We start from the raw sequence: 25330 nt of genomic DNA on the forward strand, positions 1-25330 counted from the left end.
ATGCATTCCTAATGGAGCTAGAGACAGAGATTTATGAAGAGCATAATAAAAGCAGCTTAAAGTCAAGATTGAGACATCAAGAAGACATAATACTGTAGAGCAAGCTCCGGGCAGAACAATGTCAAAAATGTTTGATCAAGGAAGAAGGGTATCACAGGCTTCAACCAGAGAGAGGATAGGGCAGATGAAAGTCTGGACAGGGCCAGTGAACTGATCACGTTCTTTAGCAGGTTTAATTTAATAAACTCAGGAACCTCCTTTCCTGCCCCAAGCCAGACAGTCACCATATCCTTTGATCCACAGCTCCTCTGTCACACCTCACAGGTTCTGCTTCTACATGTTTGTCTTCTGCCAAATCAGGAGATGCTGGTACTCCCTTTACCTGAACCTCCCACCTGTCTGTCTCCAGAAAGGCATGAAGATGATGAAACAGCAGAAGCGACTGAACCGGAACACAACTGCAGATCCAAATGGTGCCAGACCCAGAACCCGACAGGCCTTTGTAGAGCAGTTTCTCTGGGATTCTGCTGCACCTCTTCAACCTTAACCTGACTACTATTTGGGACTCATAGTACTTTCTGAATTGAATTTAAAAAGGTATAAGATAAAATCTTTTACTAATTGTTTTCTAAGTCGCCTGTTTTGTTGTCATGAAACTGATTGACATTTTACATTTAGACAACTTTGTCTACGTGAATGGTTCGTATGTCAGAGTTAAGGGGTTTGAGAAACTTCTCTGACCTTGATCTGACATCCACTCTATTGTCGGGATATGTACCAACAACACTGTTGCTGTGGATACACTCACACTGCCCTTGTGCCTCTTGGTTTATACCCCAGCGAAACAAATCTCCTGCAATTAGGAAAGCACCACAAGTGGTTAGCACATTCTCATGTCCGTGCACAGACAATAAAAATCTCATGGGCCCATCAGATTAAGCCTGTCATGACTACTGAGAAACCCTTGTGGACATGTAAATGGTATAAGACTATTACGATATAAAACAAAGCTGACAAGTTGTGGGCTATTCTCAGAGGTGGAACCAAGTCATTAATTTTCCAAGTCGCAAGTAAGTGTCAAGTCTTTCCACCCAATTTATGAGTCACTTTCTGACTAAAGTCATTTAGTTGGTCACAAAAGAAAAGTTCTAAGTTATATCCAAATCCTAAAACTCAAAAGGTTTACTGTTAAACAAGACATTTGACGAATTGTTATTCAGTCACAATGGTTTATCATTTTTGGGCTTATGACATTCTTTTAAAGCATATTTCTGTTTGCCAGAACAGCCAGCAAAAAGGAACTAAAGCACCAAAAATCCAGTTAAAAAGCTGATGTTGATTTTCGTATTAAAAACTAACAAACAAACAAAAAAGACATTTCATTGAGAAAATGACTAGAAGATGTCACCATAGGAAAAATAACTTTATTTACACAAAAGGAAAAAAAGATATCCCCAGTCACATCAGTACAAACCTGCTTTTACAGTATTATTATACCATACAGTATTATGATGATAAGAATTGAATTATTTGTGCAACTGCATAAAAACAAACATTCTGTCTTCAAGTTGATTTTAGAGGCTGACTATGGGAATATATAATAATAAAAATAATTATTCAATTTAGATAATAGTAGTTGCAATGTTACCGTTAGCAGTGGTGGAGAAAGTACTCAAAAATTGTACTTAAGTACAGTAACGAAGTACTCGTACTTCGTTACTTCCCACCACTGACCGTTAGAGTCACTATTGCAAGGTTAGGACGCTGCAGAGCCAGCCGACCGATCGGCCATCTTGTTTTTGGGTCGGTGAAAGTGAAAACCTGCAGCTCTTTGACCATATTGGTTTATTAAAAAGGAAAGTGACAAAATGATTACTTTTGTTGAAAAGCTAACATGGACTACGGACAGTATTAGTTTTGAGTTATGATTCTTTGTGTAAGTTTAAAAGTTAAAGTTAGATGATTTTGTTAGTTCTCCATAGTTTTCAACCCAAATGTTTTACATATCCTTATTCATTTCTTTATAATTGTCACCTAGTAGTTTGTGTCAGCAAATTCTGGATCTGGGGGAAGATGGTAAACTACTTAATAAAACTTTTTTTTTTTAGCATGGACATGCGCCGGCTCCAGCAGAAGTACCAGGTGCCTCACCTTCCTCGTGATCACTGACCGTCCATGAGGCCAGATCCTGCTTGGGGCTCCAGTCTAAGGTAAATGACAATTATCTTGAGTTTCTTTCATTTTCTAATAATTTTACCAACAGTTGTCCTCTCACCAAGATGTTTGACTACTATTCTGTAGCCCATCCCAGCCTGGTAAGATACAGGACAAGACAAGACGGCCAAACATTAGGCTACAGACCAAAGAGCTCCCTGACAGCTCTTTGGTCTGGCCCATGGCGGAGAAGTTGGAGTCTGATTGAATGTGCGGACAGGTGTCTTTTATACAATAACTCATTTTTGAAATTTATTTTATTTGATTGTTTTCTGAAACTTAGAAAGTGGAAAATATCAGAATAGGTAGATGGAAACGGTAAATAAAAAAAAAACTTTCTAAATTTTTCTTTTCTTTTTTTCACTCACTTGAGGTTCCTTTTGGCTCTTCCAAAAAAGAATTAATGCACTAAAGGGAAATTTACTGAATAAGTTCTGACATAGTGAACTTTTCCAGTCCAAACCTTTAGAATGGAGGGGAGGACCTTGAGCCTGGACTGCCTGTCAACAGGGATGGGAATGATGAAACGCTCCCACTGACTGGTGGTCGTGAAAAGATTGGAAAATGTAAAAGTTCAAACCTCCAGTCCAGACTGGAGGACTGTCAGCCTGGAGTGGCTGGCAAAAGGCAATCTGTATCTTACCAGAGGCAATAAACTCTGAAAAATTTCTATGTCCAAGCCCCCAGCCTGGAGGGGATGAAACCACACCTAATTCACTTTTTTATTCATTATTATTATTATTATTATTATTATTAGCGACTTTTTAAAAGTTTGCTAAAAGTCTCGTGACAATTGGATGGACACATAGCTAATAACACATAAATGATAGGAAAGTAATAACAAAAGAAAAGCAAAACACTAGTGGATCATCACAAAAACAAAGTCTGTCATCACCAGCGTGTCAAGCATATGTATTTACATATTTTCAATACTACATGGAGACAATTTATGCAATACGAAAGACACTACAAGTCACATCCCAATAATTACAATAGTTTATGTTCTTGTTGCAATAATCCTATAAACCATGCTGGCTGTAAGCTGCAATTACCACACACCCAAGTTTTCCTGCTAATGATTTGCACAAAGAGCTTGTATGAGAAGGTGGTGTCTGCATGAATGAATGCAGATTAACCTCAGAAATGAATAATGAATGTCTGTGCTTTGAAGAGAGCTCCTCCGGTCCAGCTGAAGGCCCCCTCCAAGAGACTTATTATGGGCAGTAAACAGAGCTACTGTGGCCTGTTGTAGATAGCAGACAATTGTTGTATCCCCAAACGAAATGATTGCAGACATTAGTTTGGCAGCCTAATGTTTGGCTGTCTTGTCTTGGTTTGTTTTCGTGTTGCCGTAAAGCGACTGTGAAATATTAAAGTGTTATTAGAGTTTTGAATGTCTAATGAAACTCAAAAGGTTCCACTCTTTTCATCCTGCTGTTTCCTAAAAATACTCTCTGTGGTCAACTGCATTAAAATACAAGGGCAGGAATATGTGTCACATAAAAAAGTAATTATACCTAACGCAGCTGCTGTTTCCAATCTTGCCAAAACTTTCCTCCCTGGCCTGTTTGTTTTTTCTCTTGGTCTTTTGTGATGCTATTTTTCATTAATGTTTTCTAACCGACCTCTGGGGCCTTCACAGAACAATGGTCTCAAACCGAGAGGAGCTCACACAGACGGACTCATTTTTAGCTCCCCAATATCTCCTCTCCCTTTGCTCCATCTTGTGCAGCTCCTCGACAGGGTATAGTGGCTTCTACCAGTTATGTCTGTTTTCTTTTCCTCTCCCCACATTTTCCAGACCCCTGTCGCACTAAGCCGAGCTTAGCAGTCAGCTGAGCTGATCAAAGACCGTGGCCATGCAGTGGCTAACAAGAGGCGAGAGTTCCCAGTGACATAGGACCTCCCAGTGGGTTTACACCACTATAGACTTACTGTAATTGGAATGAATGAGGGGGGATGAAAGCCAACCGTCGGCTCTACGTATTAGATCGAATGACCTGAAACAATTCAGAAGTTCCCAGATGAACTGTTTTGCCAAAATGGCTGAATATTGTTAAGGAAATTGATGTGATGGAACGAGTGTCCTTCATTAGTAGATCAAAAGATGACATCTTGGTGAAAATGTGGGGAAAATAGACACATATGACACCTAAGAAGAGACTGCAGGAAATGCAGCGTCATTATCAAATAACCCTTCTGGACACTTGCGACCGAGATGTTTTGTCTCCTTAAGTTTAATTTTCTTTTGTCTAAATATGAGCTCACCAGTTTATATTTTCTTTATGGATACTTTGGGTGTGGCCTTTACAGGCTTTAATACTCTGTAAAATGTATGTGACATATCTTAACATGTTGGTGTCCGCTGAAAATGTTAGAGAAAGAAAATGAAAAAGAAAAATTTAATGATTCTATCTGAAAAAGAATCTCAGGTTTGTGGAACATTCTGTTAGTTCTCTCTGGTTTTACATCTTAGAACCGCGTCTTCGTAGCCTACCCCAACCTCCTCCTCTTTCTTCTCTTCTTCCATCCGCCACGTTCTTGACATTTTGACTCTTGACCAGTGATGATAGGGGCCCTAACTCTGGGCCCCCTATCATCACTCTAATTAGCCCTAAAAGCTCTTCTCTCTCTCTCTCTTTCCTTTGTTGGACAGCTTGCCTCTGTTCCCCATTGTACAGCAAACCACACTATGTCACATTAAACATACAGATCTTTTATTGCTTGAGACAGAATTAGTCCAAAATGAGCCTAAACCAAACCTGCATATCTGGTTGCTAAAAATTGCAGTGTGCCTTTACTATGAGTAAGACATATTCTTCTTATTTACCAAGCCTTTTATTGTCACGTGGACAAATAAACATTGTTCACGACAGCATCAGCTATGACAGCTCATACATTTACTACAGCTATAAAAGGTTGAGTGTTGCTGAACATACTTGAATCAACTCTGACAGAGTTGTTGTCCGCTGATTTGAAGGTCACGAGTTAGACGCTTGGGTTCTTGTGCAAGACGCCGTGGTCCATGTTGCGATGTTCTTTCTCTATGAGTGGAGACACTGATAGCATTGCATCACTCATGAGTAAAGCCAAAACATGCTCTACCTCCACAAACTGAGAACTGCACCAAACTTTAGTCCTGAACGACTGGATTTGTAATACACACATATTGACTATTTACCAATTAAGTGACTTCTAAGGTATGAAGGCTGCATTGGATTTTATTTTGGGGTGTCTGCATAAAGGCCCCTAACACCACAAAGTTTACTAAACTTGTTTTTTTTTTCTCTTTGCCGCCCCCCACCTTTTTGTTTTTTTGTTTTTTTTGTCCAGTGCAGACATATAAAACCCAGGCAACACTCATTCATGTCTTTGCCTTAATCTGTTCCTTTCTGGCACCTTCTTCAAGCCTTCTCCTCTTCCTGGAGATGAAACAAAATTAGCTGCACCTGCGTTTCCAGGCTAGAACCAGTTCCTTGAACTCCTTTGAACACACCACTGAATTGATCCTCAAAGAAGAGAGTTGAAGGGATAAAACAGTCAACATAAGTAACAGAGAGCAACTGGAGCACTCTTGTGGCGTTGCTGTAGGTAAAGGGAGGGGAGCTGGGAGCTGACAGGGTTTTTACTGTGAGACTGCATACATCAGGTGCTGGTAACAGCAGCCTCAAGCCAGAGGTGGGTAGTAACATTTGTGTTGAATAACTTTTGAAATAAATAAATAAGAAAGAAAGAAAGAAAGAACAGAATAGGGGGGATAACTACTTTTTATTTCTACATAAAAAAGTAAAACACTGAAGTAGTGCTGGTCTGAAGTATCACCTGAACCAACTAGTGTGGATGGACCAAGGAACCAGAGCTCTGGTAGCATCAAGCTCGCATAAATGCATACTTGTCCTATTCTTGGATGGGTTACTTTGTATTTGTGATTTTATTTTTTCTTGTCATCTGATTACCACCTTGTGGACAAAAAGCAAACAAGCAATAAAGATCATCCATCCATTCATCCATCCATCCATCCATCCATCCATCCATCCATCCATCCATCCATCCATCCATTTTCTAACACCCTCGTCCCTCAGTGGGGTCGGGAGGTGCTGTTGCTTATGTCCAGCTAACGTTCCAGGCGAGAGGCGGGCTACACCCTGGACAGGTTGCTAGTCTGTTGCAGAATAAAGATAATGTAAAAAGGAAAAATGTGTGAACAAACAGTCTAAAGAGTTTTTATATTGACCACAGATTTAGAAGCAAAACTGCAAATTCTTAGTAATACAACTGTCTTTTAGGAATTTCCTACAGTGGTATATTGATGTTATTGCTGGTGCCACCACCTGCTTTGGGGAGTAATTGCTTGTTCCTGACGAGTCTCTGCAGGTGAGTTACCTTCCCATGGGAACAAACAATCACTTGACTGGGTTGGCCTATGATCTCTCCAGGTAAACTGGCCAAAAACAAGACTGTCAGGTTAACTGGTTTCTCAGTAATTGTCCTTTGGCATGAGTGTGAACATGGCTTCCAAGGCTGTGAACATCATTCTGTTGGCAGCGGAGTGCTGCTTAGCAAACATTAACAATGTTGGTAATCATAACTGATCGAAATAAGGAAAGAATTAATCTGGTTTGAGTAAAAAGACAAACAATCTCTTCATAAAGTGGGTGTAAGTGTTGAATTTTAACTGTTAACTGACCGTTTAGTAGAGTGAAAGGACAAAACATACATCTGATTTCTACCATCAAAATGATTTGAGACTAGAAACAAATTTAGGTTAAAAGTCAAGATTTTTAAAACAGCATCATGCAAACCACATGGCATGCTGAGGCCACTCAGTCGTTACCTGTTTTAACTGCAATCACGACTTGCTTTAAAGTGTTTCTGTTCCTTTTCCAGCAGCAGTCTGGCTCTATAGATCCCTCTCAGCAGTGGTCCCATGCCCAGACCGGCACGGCTGTGATCCTAGTTCTATAGAAGAATAAGGAGATGGTTGATGGAGGAGTTGAAGTCATTGGACAGGCATCCATTTGAACAACCACCAAAACAAAGGAGGCCTTTGTTTCATAAAACACAAGATTGGTTTTAGACACAAGAGCCCAGAGCAGTAGCAGCAATGGAACTGAGATGGCGTTTGACTATTATTTGAACTTTTATGCTTCGCAAACTTGCAGGTTGTCCATTTTTCTATGGCTCAATAAATGAGCAAGGACACATTGTTTTTTTACGTAGACTAGTGAGAGTCTAATATTGAAACCTGCTACTGAAACACTTTCTTTGCCAGATGGTGTCTTCAGCAGACAGAGGACCAAAGTCGGCCCTCCATGCCCAGAGTCACAGTTTGGGCTCCTTGTCCTGTCTCCAGGAACCACCACGCGACCGTGCCAAGAAGGACACACTTTGAGACACTCAGAGGACATTTTCTGAATGAAGACAATCAAATTTAGACTTTAGATTAACAGTCTGCACCACACGTATCAAAATGCAGCATGGACAGTGAGAGATGGCTGTGCCAATCGCGGAGTAGATCCCCGTTGTCTACTGTACGCACGCTGACCCACCCAGCCACCGGCCACCCTCCCTCTGCTCCACTCCTCTGTGTTGCAGAAACAATGGGTGAATCCATGAACCTCAAACACAAAAGAAAAAAACAAAGTTGCCTGTGTGCGCCTCTCTCCCTCTTGCGAACGAAGGGGAGAAAGATGACACAAAGAAAGCACTGACAGCGGGACACGAGTGAGCACGCTGCTGCGGAGCTGAGGGATCCTGCTCATGTATTCATTACTGTGGGAGGGTCGTCTTGCGCGCGGCAGCCGACTCCATCTGACCTTCATGAGGACGCCTGCGAGCTCAATCGTACTAAAATAAAAAAGTACCTTAAAGAGATTCATCAGAGATCTCTGCAGTGGGACTGGACAGAATCTGCTTTTGTCTACAACCACGGATAGACTTGATGCTATTCTATGAGCTTACAACTTGAGTTGGTGGGTGTGTACACCAACTCAACGATGTGTTTGAACAGGGTTAAAGGAATGTTACACTGAACACTTGGCTCACACGCCAAAGCTGACTCGTAATCATGACATGGACTTCATCTGTAAGGCCAGCAGTGGAACCAGTATGCTGTACACCTACACACTTTACTTTCCATTGCAGAACTCTTTCATAAAGTATCTTCAGTTTGTTAGCATAAGTAATAATTAGTGGATGTTTTCTTGGTAGTTCACCAACCATAAGTTTTGTACTGCTAAGCAAAATCATTTATGGAAGCAATGTACAGTCATGTTCAGTAAAATAAAATATACGTCCAGATGAGTCTCGTCTGTCAGATGCAGGATGTTTTTACACCTGATAGTCTGGTAGACTCTGTTTGGAGACCAAAGTTTGTTACATTTTCGGTCGGTGTGGTTCGCTTTCACACTGCACCGTGTCAAACGATCCAAACCCCTCCCTCAACTGTGCACCAAGAACCACCGAAGGAAATGACATGAAAACCTCTGAAGAAGACACCGAGCGCCACTTCCTTCTTCACAAAATGCAGACAAAAATGGAGTGGCGTCAGATTTGTGCAGTCCTTTGGATTTCTCTTGTTCTCGGATTTCAAAAGATGATTTTGGAGAAAAAGCTGACATTACATTGTCATCATAAACAAAAGATAACACGTCGTGAACATGAAGGAGTCTTCGTGAATGTTTATGACTGTTGTCATTGTCGTTTGGTAAATAATGACACTTTTGATGCAAAGTTGACACTTTTAATGCAAGTTTTAATGCAACGTTGGATAAAAATGTAAGTTATTTTCTAACTAATGCTGAATTGACACTTTTAATGCATATTTGCATTTAAATATGCATTAAAAGTTGCATATAAAGACTCTTTCATGTTCCTGGTTCTATGTAAAAAAAAAAAAGAAAGAAAAAAAAGTAAGTGTTCCCTGTGTTAGATCAGAGACTATCTACTTTTTTCTTAGAAAGCTGAGATGAATTCATCTGGTCAGACTTAATAAACCTTTACTAGAAAAGTCAAGACTCTGGGACATCAGTAGACCACAGTGATTATAGCACATTGAGAGCCATAATCCACAACTGGAGAAAAATGCAGCGGCTAGTTAAAAGTCAAAACCACTGATGACCAAAAAGAACATGAAGTCCAGTCTCACATCTGCCCAGTAAATATTGTGATGATCCTCAAGACTTTGGGGAAAATATTCTGTTGACTGATGAGACAAAAGTGGACCTTCCTCTGTCTCTGGACATGCTAACTTGAATTGTAATTTAACTTTTAAGCTGCTTCTCTTTAAACCTCCTGTGGAAGCTAGCTGTGCTAATAAATCCTGAACAATGAGGCAACTTCAACAAAAGCTCTAAGTATTTCTTCTGACCCAAAGAAATCTGATCAGTCCCTGCAGAAAATGTACGCAGTACTTTAAATTCACTTCATTTTTAACGCGTAGCATAAAAACAAAAAAAAGTTTAACTAATTGCCTCACCTCACAGCTGGTTCGATTCGACTAATTGTATAAAGGTCACCTTGTTTCACTGTGATTTCTCTCCAACTCACCAGAAAGCAGATAAAATACAGTAAGAAACTTTTCACACCTTCGTACATGTAGGCTGAAGGTAACCTCAGCTCAGTGACCAATCAGGGATTTAGCTGCCCATCAGTGAAATTAACAGTTACTCCTCAACACTCATTGAAACAGCAGCCCAGGGACTGTTTGTTGTTATTTTTTTAAACTAAAGCTGTAAAGTTTATAAATGGGCTTATGCAGTACCCCAAATCACAACCAACAGGATGAAAATTTGAAAATGAAAAAGGTTTAAACTCCAGCTTCAAAGCAGGGCATCTTAAGACTGTTTGGTCTTCCATATTCAACACCAGAGCTGTATTTGTAGTTTATCCCCATCACTGCTGTGTGCTGGAGTCAGAGAACGGTATTCCTTTTATTTGATGGGATGTTATTACATGTGTTTCACCTCATCCTCCAGTTTGTTGATTAAGTGATATTTACGCTAGGATGATGTGTTTTTTTCAGCTGTATCAAAATAAATACATTTCACAAAATTGCACTCTTTTCACACGATCAACAGCCAAATGTTACTACTGCCATAATTTTTAGTGACTTATTGCATGAATAAGTTTATTCAAGTGTGATTTTAATGTAATTTCCTATTTCATGAAAACATCACAATTGGTAAGTTGTGTTTTTTAAGTTGTGTTTTTTCGACATTAGCAGAAAAACAGACGAAGGTTTGCGCACATTTGTAATGGAACTACAGCAGACGGACGCAGTTGGTCAGAGGCTCTTCACTCGTTTACCTTTTAAACTTTGAAAGGTGCCCATTAATGCATTTTAAAGCAAGTCCAATTATTGTAACACACCATTTCCTTTTATTCATTCATCCACAGTGAAGATCTTGAGAAGTAAAAAACAAAAAAAAAAAGTAGACACCACATTGACACACTCACACCTGCACACGTCACAGCTCATCTTTTCCACTTTCATTATCAGAGGCTGACGCTGAGTCCTTCTCGGAGGAACCTTTTATCGTCTTTTTAACGGCAGGAGCTGCACCTTTTTTACTGCCCTGCTTCACTTTCTGTTTTGCGGCTTTGGTGCCGGCTGCGGCCTTGGTTGCGTCTCCAGGTTTGTTTTTTGCTTTGGCCGGAGCTTTGGCCTTAGCAGCAGGTTTGGTAGTCCTTTTCTTCTCAGTCGTGCCCTCTGGCCAATCAGCTGATTTTCCAGCAGAAGCTGTGTCCGGTTTCTTTTCCCGTTTGTCCGTTGCTAACTGGTCGGCCTGTGAAGCAGCCGGCCCAGACTCACCGGAGTCCTGTGACTCTTTCTGGCTGAACTCTTCATTTACAGGTGTGGAAAACATGTTCAGCATGTCCTGAGCCTGGATTCTCTCCTGGTAAGGGCAAAAAAAAGAGAGAAATTTAAAAGGTACAACACCTCCAAATAAAACATAGTTTTTTCTTTCTTATTTGTTCATATTGAGCGAAGTCAGCGGACAAGTATTAGATGCGTTACCTTTTCTTCGTGAGTGGGATCCAAGGTGAACCACAGAGCCACTGCACATCTCTGACCTTTAGTGACGGCCCGGACGCCGTGAGGGTTTTCTTTCCCTGCTCCGAACCCGACAACCCGGCCGCAGCGGGGGTGAACCTCAGCCTGCAGGGCATGAAGACGAACGTTTAATCTACCACCTGTTACCACGTGAGCGACACGCGTGCTCAGCACTTTTAACATCGTCACAGTGCATCGTTTTACATCTATTTATAATATTAGGATTGTATGTGATGAACCATTACGTCAACGTCGCACTATGAGAGGCGAGATAAAGGACATGTTTATGTACTAACAAAAATCTGAAAAGTGTGGCCATCAGTTAGTCAAATTTTTAAATCTAACTTGACGGCAGAGCCCGTAACTAGCAAAATAATGAAAATATATTGACAAAGTAAGAAACATTTTGAATTCAAAATCCTTTTTTGTTGCTAAATTATTGAATGGACAGACATATGAGCTTGACAACAAATACATTTATTGTTTCTAATCTTATTTATTTTTTTAATCATCAGATTGGAGCAGAGTGATATTCTATCCATTCGTCTTTCCCGTGTTTCAATAACTCCTGATCATTCATGGAACTTTTTCAGAAATGTGGATGCGGACGCTGACGTTAGCATCGGGGACGTCTGTGATCGGTGCGTACCAGAAACGCACGAATACAAAAAATCCGGGTCTGGACTTGTGTGTGTAAAAAAAATTGGTTAAACATGTTAAAATATTTAATATGTTAAAATCTATGGTATTGATTCATCATAATTAACGTGTTAAACTAGTAAAGTCCTAATAAATTAGAACGGTGAGTTCTCACAGTGGTTTCTCTGTTTTCTGGGCCGGGCGGTTCTCTCTTTCTGCAGGTGTATAAGCAGACTTCTAGGGTGTTTTCTTTCTTTACACTTTTTTCTCTGCTCCATTCTTATTTCCTTCTCTTGCTTTCTTTCTTTTTTCTCTCTTTTTCTCTAGTGATTTCTGCAGTAATAAGCACATTGTCGCTTTGTTTAGTTTAAATAGTTAGCGTAGTTAACAACTGCCTCTCATTAAGTCTGCATGTGTGATCTCTGTAAGAGTGTTGTTTTGGAGATAGAGGTATTGCCTAGGATTGCTTAAAACTATTATCCTGGCCATTAAGTTACTGAATTTCACATTTGTAGTTCCAACAAATGGACCTCGGTATAAAAAGCGTTTTTGGACACTGTTTTCATCCCTCACCCTCTGTTTCAGTGTTGTGCACAAGCACGTTTTGAACACCGCATTCATGAGTTCAGGTCACATTTTTGAGATATTGAGAACATTGGTGGTGAAGTGATAAGTTTTGGGGGGGAAGCGAAAAATTGAAGCAGTTTCTTTTAGGGTAAACTTTGGAAATTTCAGGAGGACAGAGCCGGGGTACTGAGGGGGTTTTATTTGTTTACAGACAGGAAATGGAGTGAGGAGAAGCTGCAGCTTGTAACTCCTCCCTCCAGCCGTGCTGTGGGTGAGTAACGGAAAGAAAAACAGAGATGTATTTAATTTATACATCAGTGAAGTTTTTTTTTTTTCTAATTTGTCCCCGGATGTCCAAAAATGTGTTATTTCTGGCTAGAAAAGCAACATAATTCTGTTGTAATTTTTTCTTTAAAAGTTCATCAATAAATTAAATGTGCAATATGTATATGAAACAAAGAGCTAACTTTTCCATCGTATTGAATGAAAGAGTGCTTCCTAACTTTTTGGGTATTTTTAATTTTTTTTTCAGTTTATTTGATCTAGAAAAACTTTTAGTCTATTCCCAGCACAAATAAGTGTTTTCTTTAAAACACAAAACCAAGTCTAGTAGAGTAAAAGTGCTTTAGTCTTTCCAGAATTAGGATTAAAGAGGAACATTGTGGAGGATCATTCCACTTATGAAATACATACATGCGCCCTCAATTTCTCTTCATTGCATAGTTTAATAATTGTAAAATAATTGTGTGATGAGTACTTTATATCCAAGACAACTTCAGCTTCCAGTTTTTGACTATTATTCTGAATTACGGTGGGTTTTTGACTTTGCAATAACAGCTTAAAGGGATAAAGAAAACTCCTGACAAATCTCATCTGTGTCATATTGATGCTAGTAAGAGGATTAAGAATGACCGCAATAAAGACAGCAGCTAAAATGGACACTCTTTGGTCAGTTTTCTTTTGTGTGAATGAATATATTAAAATATGTGAATAAGACATGTTGTTTTAGGAATTCAACTCTTGCAAAGACAACAGGGAACAATAAAACAAAGGACAGGCAGTGGCACTAATATGTACACACACTATTTGAAATCAGAAAGAATTAGTTGTAGTTGGATCTGTGAACTTAGTTCAAAATACCTAGATAGATGGTGAACTATGAACATGAATTCATTCATTTTAACTTGGATGAGCTCAATCAAGAACTAGTTTTTGTTCAGAACACTAATCTTCCAGAAATGCCCCTTACTTAGTGTCACTCATTTTCCCATCAGCCCCTGCTGCTACTTACGGTGACTGTTTTGGCATCCAGCTCAGTGAAAATGAACTCTCCTCCCTCAAAGTCATCATTTAGATACAAGATGGCACTGAAAGAACGACACTGCAACGTTAGGCAGAGAACAAAAAACACAAAGATCTCCTCAGAATGTTTTTGTTTTTTTACCTCACCTGTAGTCTCTGTGAGTGTAAGCAGGAGGTTCTTTTTTACACTGATTGAGGTCAGAAACCAGGACACAGTTGTCGACGTGAACAGGATGGCTCAGGTCCTTCCGGTCCTCCTGCTTTTCTGAACAAGCGGCGGCACAAAGACAAGTTAGCCATTCCACTGTCAGACGACCTCTGACCTACAGCGCATCAGGCTGACAAAACCAGGTGGAGCACCTAGTAACAATAGCACCATGGATATTTTCTGCTCTGCAGCAGATTTGTGCTAGCTGCATCAATATTAACTTTATCTCAGTCTTCCACTATGTTAGACTCAATCCCCACCAAATTATTTAAGTAAGTGTTGTCTTTGATTATGGTGGAGCTACGATCTTATATGTGGAAGTAATTTCACTTTCGTGTTTTACTGGGAAGTAGTTGGAATTTGAGGCTTGGTCACGTTCATAACTCTGTTATTAACTAATGACAACAATAAGATTTGTGCTTTATAAACAAAAAAACACATTACAGTAACATACATCACCTTTGCACTACTGTTCATAAAAGACTTTTTCTAACTTTACTCTTACATTCGACTGAACTAGTCTTATCACTACAAACTGGAAGTGGTTTTCTGTAAGCTGTGCAAGTCTCAGACAGAGAGCATGATCACCCCCTAGTGGCTGAGCTCACCATCGATGGCAGAGCGACACACCAGATGAGAGTAGGAGAAGTACAGAGGCGTGTCCAGTCGGAAGTAGGACTCCAACACCTTCCGGACTTTCTCACTCAGGTCGAAGAACATACGAGCGCTCTTCAGAGGAACCTTTCCCTCCTGGCCAAGCTACGAAACATAAAAACACAATATAACGGCCAGCATGGAATGGGCCAAATGACAAAGGCTTGTCTCTCTACACACAGAACATATTTTTTTCTTTTTAACCATAATCACTTTTGTCAGTAATGACTTAGGCCATTATTTTCAGGAAGGTGACAGAATATTTTCTACAACCCAGTTATCCACTATTCTGCAAAATAAAATAAGCTGACCTTGATAGCCTTCAGGACGGTGACCCCCTGGAACATCTCACTAGGTGTGTGTGGAGATGGGTGCCCGCTGTAGCCGTCGCCTTTCAGAGCGGCAGCCTGGGGGAGGAGTGTAGGATGGTTACGCTGACGTGACACGCTCTCTCACAAAAGCCATCCAGGACGAAGCTCCTTTTTTGTTTGGACTCACGTTGGAGAGGCGCTGCAGCTCCCTGCAGTCATCGTCGCTGATCACCTCGTCCAGCAGCACCCGGTGAGAGCCGTTCAGCTGCATGGATGTCATGGTAACTCTGATGTTATCGAACAGCACGGCACCCCCTAGAGGAAGCAGGTCACAGTACATTTCTGTAGCTCTCGGATGAAGCGTCCCAAAGGACTCTGGCGTTTGGACGGTCACCTTCTTGGGGCGCAATTATCTTGGCCATGTCCGTAGAATCTTTCTTCTTCTCCTCAACCAGAGTTTCAATCTCCTTCATCAGGTTTCCGATCTCCTCCGTGATCCTCGCTGCAGTCTCTCTCTCGGCTCTGAGATACGCAGAGTTATTCCAAAGTGACAGAGAAGTGGATGGAGATTAACATAACTCACACTGCAGGAGCTTGTATGTAGGCCTGCAGCTATCAATTGTTCTCACGATCAATTGGATGGGAAAATTTGCCAGATTCTGCAGATTTTTCTTTTAACTATGTTGATTTTTTTTAAAATATAATAAATTTTGTCAATTTAGATTTTTTTTTGTTAGGTAGAAACCGAAATCTGTTATTAATTTTTGTATTTTGCAATAGTTTAGATTACTTTGGTAACTTTTAGACCCTCCTAACACACTGGGTGGTGGATGTCTTTTGTTTGTTAGATGTCCAGTGTGATGAAGGGAAGTTTTTGTAAACTGACTCCTTTTTACCACTTTTTTAACTTTAACATCAAAATGGGTTTGATGTTAAAAGCTGCTATATCTTTCTGAAAAGTTACTTATTTACTTATTTTTATCTATGTTGTAAGGGATATTTTTGCTGGAAATACACTACATATTTCAAACAATCAAGTGGAAAATGCGTTCAAAGCCCAGACACCCACGGCCCTTCTTGGTCAAATTTTGGTTTTGGAGCTTAGAAGGATGCGACAAACCACTATATCCTTCTTAGACAATGTAATAAATACATCAAAATGCTAATTCAACTGGATTTCCCCGGAGTGGGACAAAAAAAGCATATTTCTATTCCATGAATTCTGAATTCATTGTCGACTGGACCAGAACCCGGTTAAACTAAAACTAACCCACTTGAGGAGTTCTGGGTAGAACATGCTTACAGAGAAAGGTGTTTTGTCTTAAATGTAAATGGTGTATTTGTTTTTAATCTTTATTTATTTACTTTTTTTTTTTTGCTTTGTTTTGTTTTATTACTTGTTTTTGTTTTTGCTTCAGTACTGCTCTGAGCGGGTTTTTCTTTCAGCATATTGCCTTTTTTGAGCGTGTATACTCTAGTTAACGATGCATCGATTACTAAATAAGATTAATTCAACGATTGTTTTACATCGCAGCTAATTTTTATATGTTGGATGTGGACATTAGTGCCCCATGATGTGGCAGGTTTCGCAGCAAACACGTAGCTGTGGTGGGAAAATTAATTCCAGTTTAACAAAAGTATCCAAATCCCTGATGAGCTGTTTGTTTGATGTTGGTACATTGGTGTAAATGTAATTTTACACATTTTTGATTTGCTTCCTGAAACTTCCCATTAAGAGCAAGACTACGTGAAACGTTTCTGCAGGTTAAAATCTAACACATGTGGGCTTTCTGCAGTACTAAATATTCTGCTGAACAAAGTAAGACATTCACATCCATAAGACATGCAAATTGAAAACACATGTATTATAATAGGTGTGTCAAGAATAAACAAATTGCGCTAAGAATAAACTTAGCTCAATTTGCCGAAGTGCCGTGAATCTTACTTGTGTTTGTTCCTCAGCTTCTTTGGCATCACATCCTCTGGAGTCCAAGTGTCCTTGCAGTGAAAACAACATTTGCATGTTAAAAGGAGAATTTTCAGTTATCAGTGTTCCATAACGACAAGGAAAAACAGGATGAGGATGGTTTTGTTTGCTCACCGGATCTACAAAGGTGATTCCAAAAGCTTCATATCCAAAGTACAGCAGCTCCTTCTCCAGTATGGACTGCTGGATGTACTGCTTCACCACCTGGTTACAGAGCAGACACCAAATCCCAGCTTGTGACACATTTAATGGACACAAAGTCAACTAATTATCAGTCATTTTACTATTCTTTGAGGTTCAAAATATTTTGCTTGTTAGATGAGAGCCAAATGCTTTCGCCCTAAATTCATAGTAATAGTGATAAAATAGAAGGTGTACTGCAAAAACACACCTTACCAAGTAGTTTTGGTTTAGTTTCAAGTGAAAAGATCTTACACTTGAAATAAGACAAAAACTAACTTAAAAATAACTTTTCAGCAGGAAATTTGGGCTCATTTTGAGTCAATAATTCCTTAATATTAATGAAAAACTACTTGTTCCAGTGAAATTATTTCAGTTATAACAAGATATTTTCCCCATGGTTTTAGTGAAATAATATGCCAATGAAATTAGAACTTTTTCATCAATATTAAGGAATGATCAGAATATCTTTCTGAGAAGTTACTTGTTAGCTAGTTTACTCTTATTTCAAGTGTATTCAGATATTTGCACTAGAAACTAGATCAAAAATACTTGCTAAGATTTTGTATTTTTGCAGTGTAAAAGAAACTGATCTACAAAGACATTTTCAAAGGTTCAGATTGTTTACTTTAGAAAAAAAACATAAGGGATTAAAAAAGAGAAGCATTTCAGGACTATTTCTTTTGATAAACACATCTAAATGTTGATGCAAAAAAAATACATATTTTACACTGTGTGACTGAAGAACATGACACGTTTTAATGAGCCGTCAAGCCAAAACTTAACCGATTCTCAAAAACAAAGCTGCCTCTTGACGGGGAGTTTAACTGGTGTTGTTTTCTGTCAGCAGATATTAAAAAGGTGGTCATCCTGTCCTTCGGCGGTAACACTGATAAAATCGATCAAGTCCAGCGTTGTGAATGTGGCAGTACCTGTCTGGCTGATATGGCTGCAGCCTTTTCCTCACCAAGCACAGCAGAATAATAGTTGAGGTTCTGGTTCATCATCTCGTCCTCAGGGTGGAACAACAGGAAGGTCTTAGCACACTCTATGGCCTGCTCATACTTCTCACCTGCAAAAAGGAAGAGAGGGAGGAGCAACAGCATTATCTGCTTCAGTCAGGTCGGGTCGCCTTGGGGTTGAGCCGGGTTGGGAGGTTTATTTTCTCATTTCAAGCTTTCTGAATGTGACAGTTTTCAGCAAAACATGATGCTGATGAGTGTCTTAACTTCTAGGTTAACTTCTGGAAGTTAAATAAATATTTTTACGATAATTTTAGAACGGAATTTTAACAAAGCAATATCTGCCCATTCTGCTTGACAGAAGTTGTCCGGCAGGACGACTCGTTTTATTCTACAGATATTCAAACCAAATAGTTCTCCAAAACTTTAGGCTCTATGCTGCTCTAGAAATACATATCCAATTGTAACACACGTGTTTGAGAAGCCAGTCACATAAAGACGAGTGACTTTGCATCACTACACTGTGCACAGTAACTGCATTTACCGGTAATCATATTTTCAAACTAATTGATATGCCTTGATGCTCTTATTTGACAAACAGTGGAGGAAAATAGTAAAAAAAAATCCCACAATACCGACATTTTAGTTGTGTTTTTTTAAAATATCATTAATTGGAATTTATCATAAAGATAAATCAAAATCCCGTCATGATAAGGAATTTATCACAATAAACGATACGACAGATGTTCTCCCTCAGTTGTAATGTGACAAAATGTGGAAACACACAACAGGTATGAGCCGGAGAGTATTTGTACACCGCCGTGAGCTCTAGTCTGACCCTATTTCACTTCGACAGACTGACAGACTTACTGTTGTAGTAGGAGAACTGCAGGTAGTTGAAGTGAGAGGGCAGGAAGTCCTCGAAAGGAGCGTCTCTGCCAGCAGCGGAGGCCAGTTCCACGGAGCAGTGCTGCTTGCAGTTCAGCAGCTGCATGTAGTGATCTGACACAGTCACATCTGCATGAGCGGCATGAAACGTGAAGATGCAACGTGTAAACGTATTTCACCTCCTCTGCCTCACCTGTCATGGCCTGGAACAGGTCGGCGCTGTACTCCATGTAGGTGTATCCGTCGAAGCGGTACCCCCCCTCACACAGAGCTCTGCACTCCTTGTAGGCGGTGAAGTATTCCTCCAGGGCGTTCTCAAAGTGTTTGGCTGCCAGGCCAAAAGAGTCATCGCTATAGAAGCTCTTCCCCAGCAGAAACTCAGCCTGAGGAAAGACGCCACGTTACCGATTTTGAAAATAATTCCGGATCGGGTATCGGTTATCAGATATGTGTCTGATCTACCAAGTTGGGCAAGTTGAGCACAAAAAAAGTAGATGTAAGTTAATTTTGGACTACATCAACATATTTTTAATCAAGAAAAATATGAACAAAATATTTCACTAGAATAAAAAGTAAAAAGTAACGATCCAGTAAATTACCCAAGCAAGAGTAAAAAAAAAAAGTATCTGGTAAAAACCCTACTAAAGTACCGAGTAACTGATCAAATTGTCAATCATTTATTTAAAAATTAGATCACCAGAAGGACCAAAATATAAAGTTAAGTGGAAATAAGGACATAAATGACAATAATTCATGTACGTGACAAAAAAGAACAAAAGAACAAATCATTTTCACTCAATGAACAACAAAACCTGCAGCTGTGTGTCTCTGTTTGGTAACATTTTGGTTAAAGCATGTTTGTTTTCCATTCTCTGGGTAGAAAATCCAGAAATTTTACTCAAGTAAAAGTAGAGATACTTCATAATAAAATAACTCAAGAAAAAAAGCACAGCATAGTAAAAATACTCCTAAAAGTACATTTCTTTCAAAAATGTTACTCAAGTAAATGTAATTGAGTAAATATAACTAATTACTGCCCAACTCTGCCAATCGAACGGCAGATCTATTCAGTCTAATTCTTTGTCATTAAATAATAATTAAGTATCAGATGTGGGAAAAAAAGTGGATTGTTGCATGTCTAGTTCTCACCATGTGTGGCTTAGCTTCCAGATCTCTGAAGTTCTCCTCCTCCACTCTCGCCATCATCCTGTAGTACTCCAGGTTCTGCTTCATCTCCAGGTGGTCTGGGTTGGCCTGGGAGAAGGTGTGGGCAGCTGCCACCGCCTTGTCCAGCTTATTGATCTGAAACAACACAGATCGCTTCTGTTCGCCTGATGTTCTTGGTGAAATAAATTTACAAAACAGACGAAAAACACAGTGAAAGTCCTGCATCAGTCTGAGTAAAACAAAAATATTAAAGTCTACAAACTGGCAACTATGGAAATGGAAATGATTACATTTGCAAAGGAGATAGTCAATAGATGGAGTGAAGATAAGGAGACAGAAGATGTCAAATTTCATAGTTGCCATAGAAATTGAAGTGTGGTGGAAAAACCCTGCAGGTACAGTTAACACCAGAAGTTTACATACACCGAATAAAAAAAATATATAAACTTTTTTTTTCTCACTGTCTGAGGTTAAATCAGACCAAGCGTCTCTCGTTTTAGACAGATAGAATATGTCAGACATTTATTTATTAATGTCTTCAAAAATCAGAAGTTAACATACAGAATGATAACCATGTTTCTAGATATGAGAGAAATCCAAGATGGTGATTGCTATTGCTTTGGGAACTGCTGATAGGTTAGCAGCACAAATCTGGTTCATCCTTGGGAACAACGTTCACATGCTGATGTTTAACATGATGGGAATGTCCAACCATCAGACGGCTCAGGAAGTAGACGGCTTCTGTGTCCCGGAGGTAAACAAGTCAATCTGCAAATCGACCCCAGAACAAAAGCCAGAGAATAATGGAAGACGCTGGCTGAAGCTGGTCAGACAGTCTCAGAGTCCACAGTGAAACATACCAACATGGTGGAAGCCTACTACAGTCCCGTCTGTAGTAGGCTTCCACCGCCGCGTCGAAGAGGAAATCATAAGGCACCAAAGTTAAGTTACTCAGACTGGAGTCTGTGGCTTCCTTGCTGAAAAGCCACTCAGCAAGGAAGAAGCAGTTACTCTAAAAGAAACGTCAAAAAGTCCAATTGCAGTTTGCAAAAGCACACAGGGACAAAGACTTTCATTTTTTGGATTCATGATTAAACTAAAGTTTAAACAGACTGGGTTGCTTGTGACAGGCAATATCCTCACTGTGAAGCATCATGTTTGGGGATGTTTTATGAAATAAATAGCATCATGAGGAAAGGACATTATGTGGAAATATTGAAGTTACATCTTTTATATACAATATACAAAACATGTTAATATTTTGTATATTGAAGTAACATCTAAAGCAGGGGTGGGCAACTCCAGTGAGTGTTGTAGCGCAGCCATCACAGAAACCTGATCTCAGTCCTGTTGGGAGATCTGATCAGCTGTATGTAAACTTCTGGCTTCAACTGTGTATGTCTACAGTATAGATACAGACAGAGAGACAGTCAAACCAATGGATGCAGTGGTCGCATAAGATGAATAAGGGATGTAGTTTTATCTGTTTTACATATTTCTCTGCATTTTGCCAAACTGATATTATTTCTGACAACGTGTGTTGTGTTATTGTACATCTGATTGTGTATTGTTTTTTTTTTTGTTTTGTTTTTTTAATAACACCGAGTTTTAAATGGGTAACAGAATATTTGCACTTCATAAAAACCTAAGAAAGCCTTGATAATAGCTAAAAATGAAACGACTGCCTACCAAGCGCACTGTTATTTTACAAACTGAATCGTTTCCGCTATTTTTGACTCTTCAAACTACACAGTGCTGAACTTCTACGTCCCAACGTCAGATTTACGTGGAGGCAGAATTCAATTTAAGACGTGGCAGAGAAGTCTCCGTCCGAAGGAGGGGGCTGGGTGTTTACAAGGCAGACCTGTCTTAGCTCTGAATGAAAACGTGAAATCCCACAATGAAGCGTCCGACCATGAAGTTACCTTGAAATAGGCCACTTGTAGGTAGTTGTACGGAGTCCTCTTCCCAAACTCCAGCTCCACTTCCTCGCTGACTTGATGCAAAGTTGGAGAACCGAGTTTCTCGGTTTCGCACGAGTTCACACAGTCTGCCCGCTTCAGAATGTTCTGGAAAAAGCTTAAATCCTCCACCGAACCGGCCCCGGGGATAGGAAATTCCAAGCCCCGTAAAGGCTCGCCGAGAGCGGACTGGTTGTCACATCGCAGCCGACACTGAACCTTCACGTTTCGGACCGTAGCTTTGTTCCTGAGGGCCTTCTCCATGTTCAGGATGACCGCAAGCCAGTCCCCTCTGTAGTAGGCTTCCACCGCCGCGTCGAAGAGGAAATCATAAGGCACCAAAGTTAAGTTACTCAGACTGGAGTCTGGCCTGCAGAAGCCCGCAGTGAGCCAGAGACATGTCCAGATCAGCGCGTTGCGGGGTCCCATGATGGGGTCCGGAGCCAGAACAGCACAGAGAAGGAGGCCCTTCTCCTCCAGACAGGAACTTTTAGTTTGGAGGCGGGATTGGACATTTGAGAACCCCTGTTCCACCCCCCAACACCTTCAAAATATTTTACATGGTGACGAAAAAAAGGCAACAAAAAAAGTACATAATTGTTATTATTATATTATTATTAAAGCTCAAAAATTGGTCATGTTATAATGTTATTCCTTCATCAGAAACATACCTGGCGTGTTGCTTTGATTTTTTTCATACATATTTGAGAAATACTTTAATTTCACTTAGCAACCATTCAGCTGTTCAAAACACCTGGGTGAGCCCACAGCCACTTCAACAAGGGTACAGTTTGGATTTGCAGAAGTGTTACTTGAAATTATAAATGCAACCCAGTGTAATATGAATTATGTTGCAGGATTGTGAGGGGTGGGGAGGACTGGTGTCTATCTCCACCCTGAGTCCACCCTGGACAGGTCACCAGTCCAACATAGTGAGAAACGCACAGGACAAACCCAGGACACTCATATCCAAGGGAAATTTAGAGAGAAAAATGAACCCAACAGTTCGAACCGTGGGAGAAAGTCAGAATACTGGACAATTTTATTTTATTTTTTTACACAACATGGGAAAAATGCCTCGTCATAAACGACAAAATCTGTTATTACTGGCATTAGTATTATTTTTAAATGAATATTAAGGAATTATTTACTTAAAATCAGCTGATATACTTTGCTGAATAGTTACTTGTCAGTTAGTTTTGTCTTATTTCAAGTGTACTAAGATATTTGCATGTGAATTGGGGGAAGAGGAATCTTTGGTAGGACTGTGTTTTTACAGTGCAAGTCCTTTTCAAAGTATTGCATTTATTACCGTTTCAGTCCACAGAGGGGCGCTGTTGATACATCACAGTTCAACGTGTTCATCAACATCCATGTCAGGACGCTGGATTGCTCTGATTTCATGTCAAAGAATGAATCATTTCCCTTGGTGTGTGGAACAGCGGGGGGAGGGGGGGGGAGTTTAGGTTTTGACCTTTAGGATCAAAACCTAAAGGTCAAAACCTTTAGGGGTTCAGTCCCCCTAAAGGGGCAGTGAGCAGCTAACAAGGGGCCTTTACTGAAACAATGTCAAGGAGAGTCTTATATTGTTTTATTGTCTCAGGAAAGACACGTGTCTCATTTACGATCAAACTATACGATTGAATTAAAATATTTAAAAAAGAATTTTCCTGCTGAATTGAATAAAACAAAGAACTGAAACTATTTTCAGTCATAAAGTGAAACACAGAAATGTGTTTCTAGTTGCATAAAATTGTTTAAAAAGGGTTAGAGATATGATCTGAAGCGTGACTGCGATAATCTTGTAATTCCTCCATTTGTTTTAGAGTAAACTCTTTCCTTTGTCAAAAACCTGCAGCACATTTTCTTCTTTTTGTCAACGTAAAAAAAAAAATCAGTTCAGTTTACTTATATAAAACCTATTCACATCTAATATCAACTCAATGCCCTGAAAGAAGAAAAAAATAGAGTCAGTCCAGTCATACAAACAGATTCCAGTTTGAACTGGACTGATTGCAGTCCAGTTCAGTTTAATATTCAAATTGGTTAAAAAGTTGATTTTCTTTAGGGAAGTGGGGAAACGTAGTCAAGTGTATCCAGCAATCTAAACCTATAGCAGAATAAACCACTCTAATATTAAGTTTTATCGAAATGGAAAGTTTTTAAGCCATTCTTCAGTCTGTGCTGTACACATTACTACTGTTTCTGCTACAGTTAATTAAAAAAAAAATCTGTAAAACAACTGTGACCTATTAATTTTATGTCACGACTCAAGTTTTTATGCATAAAGGAGCTAGTAAAGTACAACAAATATATATATGCTATAAAAAGACAGTTTTAGTTTTGTCGTTAAATGTTTTTGCTGTTGTGTTGTGCCATGTTATTATTATTATTATTATTATTATTATTATTATTATTATTATTATTATTATTATTATTATTATTATTATTATTATTACACCTCCAGCCAGCATAGTGACGTTCTACTTTGTTTTTCTTTCATGTTCGCTCCGATACTCTCCATGATGACAGCCAGTGACTCAGACAAGATCCTCATTTAAATATGGCGGATCTGCACCGCTGCTGCTCCTGCAATCAACTGCACAGTCAATCTTTGTAGATCGCGTGCAACACGCCCACTCACTGCACAGGCCTTTTTTTGTCCCCCTTCCTTGCGTAATTTACTGTTCCTTATTTGGATTCTCTGTAACTCAAGCCCACACTGTGAACAACCCAGTGGGGAAAAAGTGATGGATGTGAAGGAATGAGATAAACAACCAATAACATCTAAACATTACAAATGTCACATTCATGTTTAGGCTAAAACTGATCTGTATTTGCTCTGTGAATGGCTGTCAGTCAGATATTAACACAGTCACTCTACTTGTGTTTAAAACAGGTTTCTGCAGCACTTTCTGAGTGAGCACAGCAGACAATTTACGAACTTTAGGACAGCAAAATGAATATTTAACTCTTTGCCATTTGATTTTTAGCAGAGGAAAATAGACTGATTCAGCTGGACAGTCATAAAAAAGGTAAAGGGTAAAAAGTCACAGGAGTGAGTCAGAGTGAAAAAAGCAGGGAGCCGACTCCAAAATATTGTTTAGAAATGAGTTATTTAATGATTCCATCTGTTCATGGTTGCTGCTGGCATCATACACCAAAACCATAAAGGAGTTTCAGTCATAAAATGCTAAATATATGTATTTAGCATGAAATATATGTATTTAGCATG

General features: G+C 39.5%; 1 protein-coding gene and 1 long non-coding RNA gene across 2 annotated transcripts in view; one reads left to right on the forward strand and one right to left on the reverse strand.

Moving 5' to 3' along the window:
• Positions 1-10567: 10567 nt before the first annotated feature.
• On the reverse strand, positions 10568-22524 carry p3h1 (prolyl 3-hydroxylase 1). The gene is made up of 15 exons (XM_007569836.2): positions 22060-22524; positions 20117-20269; positions 19161-19350; positions 18950-19081; positions 18050-18189; positions 17052-17141; positions 16896-16948; positions 15345-15472; positions 15138-15265; positions 14951-15046; positions 14594-14744; positions 13925-14042; positions 13767-13842; positions 11234-11374; positions 10568-11111 (listed from the first exon to the last, which is right to left on the reverse strand). Exons 1-15 carry the CDS (start codon positions 22522-22524, stop codon positions 10683-10685), a joined length of 2490 nt encoding a protein of 829 aa, XP_007569898.1. The 3' UTR covers positions 10568-10682.
• Positions 11681-25330, forward strand: part of LOC107838391 (uncharacterized) — a 23445-nt gene continuing 9795 nt past the window's right edge. The window contains exons 1-2 of the long non-coding RNA XR_001664446.1: positions 11681-13103; positions 24747-24756. This is a non-coding gene — a long non-coding RNA (uncharacterized LOC107838391). The remainder of the gene's footprint in view (positions 13104-24746; positions 24757-25330) is intronic.

Source organism: Poecilia formosa, unplaced genomic scaffold (assembly GCF_000485575.1).
Source record: "Poecilia formosa unplaced genomic scaffold, Poecilia_formosa-5.1.2 Scaffold247, whole genome shotgun sequence".
In the NCBI taxonomy this organism is placed as follows: Eukaryota; Metazoa; Chordata; class Actinopteri; order Cyprinodontiformes; family Poeciliidae; genus Poecilia; species Poecilia formosa.

What these genes read in the sequence shown, in the direction of transcription:
- p3h1 (XM_007569836.2), bottom strand. Translation starts at nt 22,524, where the DNA reads ATGGGACCCCGCAACGCGCTGATCTGGACATGTCTCTGGCTCACTGCG. An exon ending in AGCTGCAGCGCCTCTCCAAC is followed by an intron (nt 15,047 to 15,137) that starts GTGAGTCCAAAC and finishes CTCCTCCCCCAG; the next exon opens with GCTGCCGCTCTGAAAGGCGA. An exon ending in CCGTCCTGAAGGCTATCAAG is followed by an intron (nt 14,745 to 14,950) that starts GTCAGCTTATTT and finishes TATGTTTCGTAG; the next exon opens with CTTGGCCAGGAGGGAAAGGT.